Genomic DNA, 12412 nt, shown 5'->3' with positions numbered 1-12412 from the left:
GAAATTGGGGTTCATGCTTCAACCATATCTAGACGTTTATAAAAAAAACTCACGGTTGAAACTAACCTAACCTAACCTCTCCCTAGCCCTAACCCTACCGAACCAAATCTAACTCAAAATGGTCATGCAAAAAAAGTGTATGAAGCCAAAAAACATGTCCATGCTGAAAAGCAATTGAGCGACGCTCATAAGCGGAATGGAAATCTATCTTGTGCGCTGAAAAATTTATGCTTTATTATAATTCTATATGGACAAGGATTAGGCTAACTCTATCCTGTTCCGTGCTCACTTTTTTCGGTAATGCGATATAGTTGACGCAAAATGATCACTCAAAAAAGCACAAACATATATCCCTGTCATTTCGAAGTTAAATCCAAGCCAAGACTGTGCCGGGATTCGAATCCAAAACCGCTAGCGTGGCATGTACGAGATCGACCCAGTTTTCGTGTGATACATCATTAGGTATCGCAGACGAGGGATCAAACCACTTTGCAATACATTTTTCATATCATTGTCAATTAAAAAGCCATGGCCAATGTCGGGAGTCGAACCCAGGGACACCTAACCATTCAGCCACTACGGTCCTAACGTAAATTAATAATAACCAATCAGTAGAAAAATCTGTACACAATATATTTTTAAAATTTGAGTTTCAGCTTATAATTTAACCCACAGAAGCAAGGAATTTTTAAATATCTTTTGTAACACCTGTATTAATAAAAAATTAATTCGAACTCAAGGTGAACTTAAACATAACGTGTCCCATCTGTGTTTGACTTTGAATTTACGATTTGAATGCTCGGAACGGCAATTGTTCTCTTTGTTGTCGCTTTGTCGCTTTCATTGAGACGAATCTCACTGTGTGCAGGTCATCGATTGCGTGATTTTTACCTTGGTACAGACATACCTTATCGAACTAGGTGAGGGGCTTAACCTGGCTGAAACTTTATCCCTTTGACCAAAACGATTGAAAAACACTACTATCCAAATTGGCTTGAAAATATCCTGATTCAAAGGGTCCACATTTTTTAAAGCTGATTTAGCTGATATCATGTTATATCTTTACTCTTACACTTTTTTTTTTTTTTTGTACGGAATGTATTGATTATTGATCTTCAGTTTTAATAATATATTTTTGTATTTTTTCAGGTTGTTGCGGGTGTCACATGGAAGTGATTCGATGGAAAATGCTATTGTGGATAATATCCTGATTTTCGTATATTAGCTAAGGTAAGAAAAAACTGGTGTTCTTGCATGTTTTCCCTTTTTCTCAAAGTATGGCGGTTTGTCTGTGTCCTCACGTTCGCCACCTGTCAAGCCTGAAAACAACTGTAATTATGTACTATCTTCAAATAAAGTGTAAACCATCCATGTATATGTAGTACAGAAAACAATCGAAAAATAAAAGCAGAAGGTGGACAGAAAAAAAAAAGATTTAGCAATCTCTTTTCGCTATTTGGCCCTATTTCAATTTCGTTTCGCGTAACGGAAAAATCGTTCGGCTAATTTTACATACGAGTTTGGAACCATCTCGACGATCTGAGATGTATAAATTCAGTGTAACATTGTGTCACAGAGCACTTGCTCTTTAGCATTGGTCTTAAACGTACGAATCGCTTACTTGAAACTTCCCCATGTAAGAATTCTCTTTTCATATAAAATTGGTATTAATTAGAAACAGCATGGTTTTATTTTAGTAAAACAAAGGTTAATTTATAAGTTATAGTAGAATAAAATAGTCAATAGCACATGGCTTGTGCAGCCTCATTGCCTCACGTACAAATTTTGGTTTAAATGTTATCAACGTACCGCAGTAGGTTAGGCTAGGTAGAGTTAGGGTTATGAACGGTTTGTTGTACGTGTTAAGGTTAGGGGGTAAGGTTAGAGACTGGTTAGGCTAGGTAGGGTAGAGTTAGGTTAGGTTAGAATTAGGGTACGGTTTCATATCTAAGATCCAATGTTTTTCCGTGAAGCGAGTAACAATCGCGATTTTTTAACTGGGCCTGAAGCTTTATAACAAAAATACAAACAGAAATTTTCAATATATGCTCTGTATTTTTCCAAATTGTTTCTCTTGGTAATTCATCTTGAAAAATATAGGAGTTTCCCTAGTGAGTTTGATTTCTCAAATTTTGGGTTTGTACAGAACATACTATTTTTCTCTTGATTTCTTCTTCACTTTTGTTTAAAAAAACTTTGTAAACTTGATAGGATGTCGCAAAGAATGTGTCTGGAATCATACACTCAGTTCTACAGTTAGGGTTAAGGACGAGTGATGATGAATTAAGTTAGGTTACGGTTATGGTAATGTGGAGGCTAGCGTTAGGTTACTATCCACGATTGACTGTTTTAAGCAAGTACGAAGCGCGATTTTTTAAAACTTGGCATGAAGCTTTAAAAAATACAGAAACTGTCAATATGGAGCTGTATTTTTTCAAATTACTTTCCGTGCCTTTTACTTTCTTATGTTTTTCACAATTGGTTTATTTATTCATACAACCATTATCCATTAACAGCAGAATATTGTAGTGGATCTTAATTTTTATCTTGACCCACTCTATTCGATTGGCGGAGAATACCAAAAACAATTGATTTTAATAACCTGTTGGATAGAATAACAATATTATCAAGATAAGATAATATAGTTTTTATATAATGGATATTGTTTGTTCTCCGTTTTTTCTGTGAAATAAAAACTTGGCTGGAATTTTTAAAAAAAATTTGTCAAATCCGATGGTAAATCTGGCGTTGTATATACAGAAATATAATCCCGCTTTTCACTAGACAGATCGATAATGTCAAAATAACCCTGGTAATGCTCATTTTTATGTTTTCCAAGGTTTTAGGCATTTTAGATTCATCCACAGGATGTGACCTTTTTACATGATAAGTGCTGTTTAGTCGGGTAGCAGAGACGGCAGTTTCCAATCAGCAGTCCTACTATAATTATTAACTAGGTCTTAACTAGTTTTGTAGTTCTATCGTTGTTTATGCGATAGTCCTTCGATGAATTTTTTCTGTTCCTCCTGGAATACAATCTCATTGAACCAAGGTCTTGTTTTAACACATTGTCCGATGGATCGTTGTTTTTTGGCAATTTGGTATGAAGCAAAAGGGGTTTAGGGTGTCCTGGCTAAATTTCCCTTAGGCAATTTTTTAGCCACCTCATGCAATCCCAATCGGCTCTGTACATAACTACCGATCTGCAGTATGTCAGATATCTATCACCTACTATCACCCTACCCGTAGCATTTCTGCGATTTTATAAATTACAATCTCATAGAATCGAGGGCTTATTTTCAACGCATTGTCTGATGGTTCGTTGTTTCTTGGCAATCTGGTCTGCCGCAAAAAGGTTTAGGGTCGTCCTGACTGAACCTCCCTGTATCCTCTTTTGTACCCAAAAAATGGTGATTTTTAATGTTATCCTCAGTGTCTGACAGCGCGTTAATGCAATTCCAAACGGTCGGAACTTTTACGAGTGAACAATTTGATGGAATCGTTTAATATGTCAAACAAAACAAAAAGTAGATCCAGAGGAAAACGGTCCCCTTGATCTTAGCTAAGCCAATTTTTAACAGGAATATCCCATCAAATCCTTGGGCATAATCTATGGATTGTTATTACGGATTTTACAGCCGAACTCAAGACATCAAAGAAAGAACGCGTTTAATTCAATTACCCTTATCCCCTTTGTTGTATGCGCCCTAAACCCAAAGAAAGGGCAAATAAAGTAGTTCGGGTCATATGGTTGAAAACAATTTTCGCACTATTTTGAATTAATGAACTGAGCCCTTGAAATTTCCAATTAGATTTATTGCCTCATAAAATTGAACTGCGCGTATCATCGTTGATCGTTGGATTGGTGACCAAATAAGGAAGAATTTTTTCAAATATGCACAATGTACTTTCAAATAAAACAAATTACCTTCGGTTTTACATTGTTAAGCGTCGCCTGCCCTTGGATATTCAGGCCCAGTCCAAGTTAGCATCAAGGCCGTGTAAAATCATGTAAAAGTTCCCATGTATACACAAGAATTAACGTTTATCTACTGAATTGTGTCATAATCTTAAAAGAAAAATGGTTTCACAAAAAAAAAATTATAATAAAATAAACAATGGTTATTGGTTAAAATGCATAAAGCAGAGCAGCTAAACGCAAGAATTTTGACCATTTACCGAGGTGAAACAAGTTCATGTAGAACAATGTAAAACGGGTGTTTGAATATGTGAAAATGGTAAAAGAAACAGCTAATAAAAGCTAAATCCGAGATGATTGGCAAACGTGGCGGGGATGGTGAAGAGGCATAAAAAGTGGCAGATAAAGTTCCATGTCTCAGATATTACACGATCTCCGTCTTATTCTGTGTAGCAATCACAGACTTTCCAATTTGTTCCGTGTCCTTCGTCTATCCAACTTGAAACAACGGTAATATTCGATTGGACTGGCTATTGAGCAAATAATCCGATTCTATCGGCAGAATATCCTGTCATCATCAGTAACAAAAAACATTGCGGCACAGAATTTCCTCATTTTATAAAAGGCCGGTATGATTGTTAATTGTATATGGAAAAAGATTAAAATTACTCAACAGGGTGGGCAACAATGTTCCACCTTCACTAAATAGTGAGATTTTTTTTAACTGATCTTATTTCTGGGTACATGGTGATTTCAAAAAAACCTCTGCAACTATCCTGGATTAACCCTACTTTATGTTCACACCATGAAATGTACACCTTCAATAATTAGAACACTTTCCTAGGAATGATGATGAAAAGAAAATTAGGAAGCTGGAGTTAGGTATTGCCCAAACAGCAGCCTTTTGACTTTCATTCCAACTGAGAATATGACCCACTGTTTCTTCTTATTCCTGGCAATATCAGGCTTGTGTACTAATGTTGATGAGAATATTAGGAAGCTAGAGTGGAAACTTACATTTCCTTTGACATGTGCTTCCTTCAAGCCTTGGCTTTTCCACTATACTACTGTAAGCTGTCTTGGCCTTCACATCAGCATAGGGCATTTTCCACTGTTTCTTCTTATCCTGGCAATCACAGACTGGTGTGCTGATGAAGATGACTATATTAAAAAGCTGGAATTGGATATTGGTCAAAAACTGCAGCCTTTTTGCTTATTTTTTCCTTCAGCATGTGTTTCCAGTGCCATGCTGCCTAGGCCTTTCCACCATATTCCAATGTTTCTTCTTCTATTTGACAACAACAGGCTTGAGTGCTGATGATGATGAGCATACTAGGAAGCCGGAGTTTGATATTTCTCAAACCCTTCATCCTTTTGGCTTATTTTTTCTTTGGCTAAGTTTCCAGCAGTAGGCTAGATATGCCTTCCCACTAATACCATGTTTCACTGTTTCTGCTTCTTCCTGGCGAAAACGGGCTTGTTTACTGATGATGATGGGAATACTAAGAACCAATAATTTGGTCCCTTGCGACTGCAATGCTTCGACTCGGAAAAGGTACAACCTGAGGTTTTCTTGAGGTGATGCACTTATAGCGTGCTTGTCTTCAATAATCCCAGTCTATCCAACATCATCAGAGGTGTGAGGAGAATCAGACCAAATTACAAAATGTATTTTTATGGTATTATATGCATGTATTATGTTCGTTTCATCCATAATTATGGAAATGTTTATGTTATAGAGCGTAGGATTTTCTAACATAATTACTTGTTTCTACTAAAAAATTGTATCCATTTTCAGTATTTACATTTATTTATTTATCAGTATTTGATATTGCAAAATATTTTTTATTCATTTTATTTATTGTGTTTTAGGATGAAGATAGCTGGTCATTATGCAGGGTGGGTGACCCTCACTGTTTGGAGGAAAAAAACTAGTTTACTCGTATTAGTGTTGGCGGTGATTCTTGTAGTTGCCTGTTTTCAATACAATTCGGCCAAAGAAGTTCCAGAGAAAGAGGATGAGGTCGCAAAAGTTGGAAGCATGCAAGACAAACGGAGCTTGTTGGGTGGGAGTAGTGTACAATTTGTTTTTAATGTACCATCCCAAACTGTGCCTTCTCCTGCAAAAAGCTTTATTTCCTACAATGATGAAAGCATGTTGAGAGACGACATTAAAAAGAATGAGGTCAGTGATATGGCTCTAAATGAGATGTCGTCATTCAGTAAAACCCCATACGTACCTGCTAAGCGTCTTCTACATTTGGATCTTAAGGGAGCACCTCCAAAAGTATCCTACTTAAAGAAAGTCATTCAACTTGCTAAAGATTCTGGAGCCACAGGAATTTTATTAGAGTGGGAAGATATGTTTCCATGGACAGGACCTTTGGCCAACATTGCTGCTGGCAATGCATATTCTAAAAATGACATAAAAGAAATTTTAACATTTTCAATGGAATCTGACTTGGAAGTAATTCCGCTTATTCAAACTTTCGGTCATGTGGAATTCGCATTGAAACACGAAGAATTTGCACATTTGAGAGAAGTACCTGAATCAGCTCAAGCCTTGTGCCCTTCACTAAATGCTTCTCTTGATTTTGTCCAGTTGCTGATTGACCAGGTAAACTTATAGAAATTTTATGTTTTACATAGTAACATTTTAAAATCTTTATCAACAAAAACATTACAAAATTATACATTCCTTTTTAAAAAGGATTGAACACTGCACTCACTCCACCATTCATCATTTCTATAAATTTTACATTTGTTTTTTATTTTAACATGGATATGATTTGAGCTTCATATGTGTTGTTTTGTGTTACTGGGGTGCTCATTGGTTGGGTTAGGTTAGGTATAGTTAGTTATGTAGGCTTAAAGTGCTAGGGTTAGGGACAGGATAGCTTAGGGTTAGCTTAAATATCCATTATTAAATTTTTTTCATAAACTGGAGAAATTTTATAAGTTGTTTATACAAAAGGCATATTCGTAAGCATATCACCACCTAGGCCATCTGTGGGGATTTTAAATATATGTGTACAATAAATGATATATTGTTGTACAATTTACAAATATTTACTGTCAACTTTCCTTAAATAGAGATAGAATATCTTTTGTGAATGAAAGTAGTTAAGGTAGGCATAAAGTGCTAGGGTTCGGGATAGTATAGGTCAGGTTAGGTAGGGTAAGGGGGGTTAAGGTTAGCTAACATTACTCAATGGTTTTTCAGAGCAGAGAAATTATGCAAGTTTTTTTTATATGACAGACATATACATAGCCAATTAGGCCTTCTGAAGGGATTTTAAATATTCTGATGATCAAAATTAACACACCACCCTTAAATTTTAATGTATTTAGGTTTAATCATATTTTGCATACCAAAAAAGGGTATTCTTGTAAAAAATTAAGACAATTAAAAAGAAAATTTTTATTACCTAATTCTTTAAAAAAAATTATTGAATAAAGAACAAAAACAAAAATAAAAAAACAAATAAAAATGTAAAAAAAACTTTTTGTCCCCTATAATACTGAGTATTTCTACCTCTGACACAAATCATATCTGTTAAACACTTTTGCATTCCTTGGAAAAGATTTCTGATCCTAAGGAATTTTTTCCCATTCATCAAGAACAATCGTTTCCAACTCTTCTAGGGTATTAGGACCTGCATAAGCAAGAATCTCTTACCGATGTGGGGGCAAATGGCATGTTCTTTGATTACGTCTTGTACCTCTTGAAGTTAGAGATTTTCTTTTCATAACAAACAGTTCGGTCCAAAGAAATACAACTCCATAATGTCAATGACCCACTGTGGAATGCCACCTGAGGAACCTACAAAATGGGGTGTACCTTTCTTCTGAGCATTTTTGTACAATTACACCCATCTGATGATATGAGGCAAACTCTCACCTCATGCGTAAAGAGAACTCGTCACCCATCTTGCAATATTCAATGCACATGTTCCTGTGTAAATTGAAGCGTGGACATTTTCTGAGCTGTGATAAGAAGAGGTGCCGAGCCTTGAGGTTATTTTTATTGGGCCTTCTTCCAGTCCTAGAGGAAGTCGAAACATTTCAGACTTGTCTTACCAGATTTGTTATTTTATTTCTCATAATGCTGTGGTTTCATTGAGCCTGATGATGGATGAATCTATTATCTCTCTCATCTTTAGACCTAGCCGAACAACCCTGCTTCCCATTGTAGAGTGATTTACACACAGTCACTTCGTGCTGGGTATATCCTTCCTCTAATAATATTATCACTCTGACACTGCCATAATCACTCAGATGCCTGACTGGAGCCATTGAAAAAGGGTTTGCGATTAAGAATTATTTCAAATGAAATCAACAAAGTTAAAAGATTAATTGAAAGCGAACTTTAGGTGTAGCAGAATGGAAGCTTCTTTTTGTGCAAATGAGATTATTCAGTATAAAAGTAAACAAAGAAAGTAACAAAAAGGTTCATTTACTGTTTATTTTGACTACAATAGCTCCTAATTACCTGTAACTAATGTAGAAAGAAAATGGATTTCATTGTAAACTAAATAAATTGAGTTGTGCGTTAAATTTGTCCATCAGTGTGTATATGCACAATAAATATTATATACATTACTTTACAAATATTTACTATCAACTTTTGTTAAAAATAAAAAAAGTAAAAATATCTTTTGTAAATAAGAGTAAAAGTGCTTTGTGGAAGAAATATTTCTTAAAAAACTATCTTTTCTCATTTTTTTAGGTCATGGAACTTCATCCTCATTCAAAATACCTACATATCGGCTGTGACGAAGTATTTCAAATGGGAGAATGTTCAAGATGCAGGAACCAGCAAAGAGAAAATCTGTTTTTAAATCATGTTGCGCGAGTTGCAGGCATAGTCAGGTCAAAATATCGAAATGTCACTCCCATAATCTGGGATGATATGCTTAGGCATCTTACTCCTAACAGTCTTGAACAGTATCGAATCGGAGAATTGGTAGAACCGATGGTAATCATGGATTTTTATTTATTCAGTTCAGAACTATGTAAAATTTTAAATATTAACAAACATTTTTGTTTTTTTATCTTTAAGGTATGGGTTTATGCCGAAGACGTCTACCGATTTGTATCATATTCAGTATGGGATAAATATGCTGCCATCTTCCCGAGAGTATGGGCTGCGAGTGCTTTTAAAGGTGCCTTTGGAGAGACACTTTACATCCCGAATGTTAAACGCCATTTGGAGAATAATTTGAGATGGTTAGATGTGATGAGTAACGAAGGGCCAAAGTTTAAACACGGTTTTCAAGGGATCGCAATAACTGGATGGCAAAGGTAATACCCTCAGTATTTACTGTCAATGCAAAACAGTATATTGGATTATTTACAAGGTTTTTATTTGACAATAATATAAGTTCCCCGGATTATTTTTATCCACGTTGCAAAAACCATGCAGAAATAGCAATCTTTTATTTTCTTGTTATTCTTTAAGCATCAAATATTGAGTATTGATAACTCTTTAAAAGTAGTATAGGTGAACACTTAAAATTTCTTATTTCAGTAGATAAAAAAATGACAAGCAATTGTTAAGTCTTAAATATTTAAATAAGTCTTAAAATTATTAAATTCTTTCAGGACAAGTTGGTCTGCATGTTATTGTTTTTACCTGTCAGAATTGTTTTGCCATTTTTAATTTTAGCTTTCTACCAAAAAAGACTCAAAACAGCAAGGAAAGGCAAAACAAAACCACTGGAAAGGATCAAATTACAGGTGCATAACTCATCAGATCTCAAGAGAACATCTCAACAAAATTATTGTTATAGTTTAAGATTTTCTTGTTGAGGTCTGGTGAGAGAACCTCCTAGATGGACTTTCCTTGTTGTCAATATTCACAAAATAGCTCAAAGCCAGGCTAGAATGATTGAAAACCAAACTTTTAGGTTTGACATGAAAACTTAAGTTCTTTTTTTTTAAGCTTTTGGTCTTTCAGATTCCTTTCACACTGTTCGGTCATGGCTTGGTATCCTAAATTACCCAGACAGCTAGGATAGGCAGACCAATATGATCAGTAAGGTTCAAATTAAAGATTCATCATACCTCAAAACAATATCTCACAACAAAAAAATTGTTACAATGTGAGATCTTCTCCATGTGATCTGCTGGTGAACCTGTATTTATGTCGTTTCCGAACATCCTGGTCCAGTTGTCCTCACTGTTTTGCTGTCAGAATCGTGGTTTTGTATCCAGAAATACTCAAACATTGAGGAGTGGAAAAGTACAGGTTCAACACTCCGCAATCCTTAGGAGGATGAATTGCTATATTGTAAAATTTATCATTGACATCTGTTGGTGAGGCTGTAATTAGGTCATTTCTGAACAACCTGGTCCGCTTGTCCTCACTATTTTCCCTCGTCAGACTCATTTTGCCTTTTTCAATTATGGTTTTCTATCCAGAAACACTCGGACAGGGAGGAAAGGCAGAACAAAACAACAACATAACATTGGAAACAATAAAATTACTTCATCAACCAGCAAATCTCAAAAGGAAATCATTTTTCTCAGACTTGTCTTTCTTTTTCAGTCGAAGTTTGGTACCCAAAAATAATATACGTACTCTGATTTTATATTATCCTAGTATTTTATTAGTAATTTTACTTTATTCTGATTAATTACCCCATAGATCTTAATCTTATTGTTGGCTCCTTTTTTTTTTTTTTTTTTTTTTTTGTTGAAAAAATGTCGGGATTTTCACATTGTCCTAGAAACGATTATTGATCATTTAACAAAAGCAAAGTTTAACCTTGATCTATATAAAATATATAAAAATGATAATAATAATTAGGAACATAAACTGCAGTATTTTAAAATCTATGAACACAAAATAAAACATGATTTAATAAAAATATAAATTAGATGCAAAATATGGTTTAATGTTAGTAAAATATATTTTAAAAAACTTTTACCTTTAGAAATAGATTAATTTTATTAATTATTTTTTTTTAGATATGACCATTTTTCTGTCCTCTGTGAGCTCCTTCCAGCAGCGATTCCATCATTGACAGTTACACTTGTAGCTACTACATACGGGTATATGAATTCGTCTCTTCGTGCTAAGTTAAATTCATTTTTAAACTGTGGTATACTTGGACCTTCGAGTTATTTTAACTTGAACACAGATCCTTTTTTGTGGGATTCCTACTCAAGATGCGCTTTCCCAGGCAATGCTTTTTTTAAATTAACATACAGACTCAACAATGCTGAAAAAGAAGCCGATGAACTTATCTCGATGATAAGAAAACAAAAGGGTTGGATGACTGATTACAACGTGAGGCATAATTTTTCAACTTCGCTACGAATCGACGAACTTATGCAAGACCATCCGAGAATACAGCACTCGATGATTAGCTTAGCCAAATCTGCTAAAGACGCGTTGGTAGACGTCTTTGATATACACACCATAGCGGAATGGATAGAGCAAAAAATATATCCGTACGTATCGGAGCTAGATCAAATTGAGAAGGATGCGAACGCACTGAGGGCGAGGAAAGTCTGGCCAAGAAGGCCGTTTCCATTGTTAAACGACCTTTATAACAGATTAGGAATTCAAGGTGACGAAGAAAATGAAGTAATTCCTCCTGGTTGATAGAAAAATAAAAAACAAGAAAGTTTACCAAGAATAATGTGATAATTTTATTAGATCTCCTGGCCAATTTTGGTCAAGGGACCTTTTTTTGTGATCCAATATTTTCATTTTTTTGTACATTTAAACTCATTACATGTTCATTTGTAAATTGGCTTGAACTACCTATTTATTTGTCACATGAATATTAATTTTTGCAAGAATTCTTTGTTTTTGTGATTATACTTATGGCGGAATTGAATCAAACTAAAGAGAAATGTAAATATCAACCAAATTATTTAAAAAAAAGAAAAATTTGAATTTTTATAGTTGTTCGCTATGCTTTTGTATAAAACTGCTAATCGATATCTCTGTAAATTATTTCCATTGGTTTCCTTTCCTCGGATAGATGTTATTAGCTGGTGCCTTTGACCTTATTACAGAAAAGTTGTAAAAATATGTAAATATATCTACTCTGCTCATAGCTAACCATACACAGATCATATCAAATAGCGACAATTACCAAAAACATTTTCTTGCCATGTAGTTAATTATAAGCCAATGACATACTCATTGGATTTATAATTAATTAATTTATTATATTATTGTTTCAATTCAAACTGTTAATAGTGTTAATTTAATATTTGTGCCTTTATCAATCTCAAGAAAAAGAGATTGATTATTGAAAACTTTAAAATAAATTTTAAAATTTTCTGTCGAAAAATGTTATTCTGAATTTAGGTTGGCTAGTACAGTTGATGTATATACGATTATGAAAGGATATTTAAAAATTTATTTGAATCCTTAAGCATTTCTAGACGGATTGATTATATCTCAAATAAGTTGTTTATATTAAAAAAAAAGGCAAGAATTTTTAACAACTGATGATTGATTAGCAATTACTA

The 12412-nt window shown here is 34.4% G+C and overlaps 1 protein-coding gene across 5 annotated transcripts in view; it reads left to right on the top strand.

Moving 5' to 3' along the window:
• Nucleotides 1-11991, top strand: part of LOC106667165 (hexosaminidase D-like) — an 86926-nt gene extending 74935 nt beyond the window's left edge. For 3 of the 5 annotated variants that reach the window (XM_014394904.2, XM_014394903.2, XM_014394906.2), the window contains 5 exons: nt 1150-1230; nt 5792-6536; nt 8649-8897; nt 8982-9223; nt 10892-11991. In XM_014394904.2, the coding sequence (XP_014250390.1) occupies nt 5793-6536; nt 8649-8897; nt 8982-9223; nt 10892-11531 (1875 nt within the window). In that variant the 5' untranslated portion in view covers nt 1150-1230; nt 5792 and the 3' untranslated portion in view covers nt 11532-11991. Of the gene's footprint in view, nt 1-850; nt 921-1149; nt 1231-1594; nt 1637-5791; nt 6537-8648; nt 8898-8981; nt 9224-10891 lie in introns of those variants that run through there. The other 2 variants (XM_014394907.2, XM_024226630.1) reach the window with 2 other exon arrangements.
• Nucleotides 11992-12412: the final 421 nt, after the last annotated feature.

The sequence above is a fragment of the Cimex lectularius genome, unplaced genomic scaffold (assembly GCF_000648675.2).
Source record: "Cimex lectularius strain Harlan isolate CLEC.00 unplaced genomic scaffold, Clec_2.1 scaffold118, whole genome shotgun sequence".
NCBI lineage: Eukaryota > Metazoa > Arthropoda > Insecta > Hemiptera > Cimicidae > Cimex > Cimex lectularius.
Note: the sequence above shows the minus strand (reverse complement) of the source record. Positions and strands in the feature narration are given on the sequence as shown.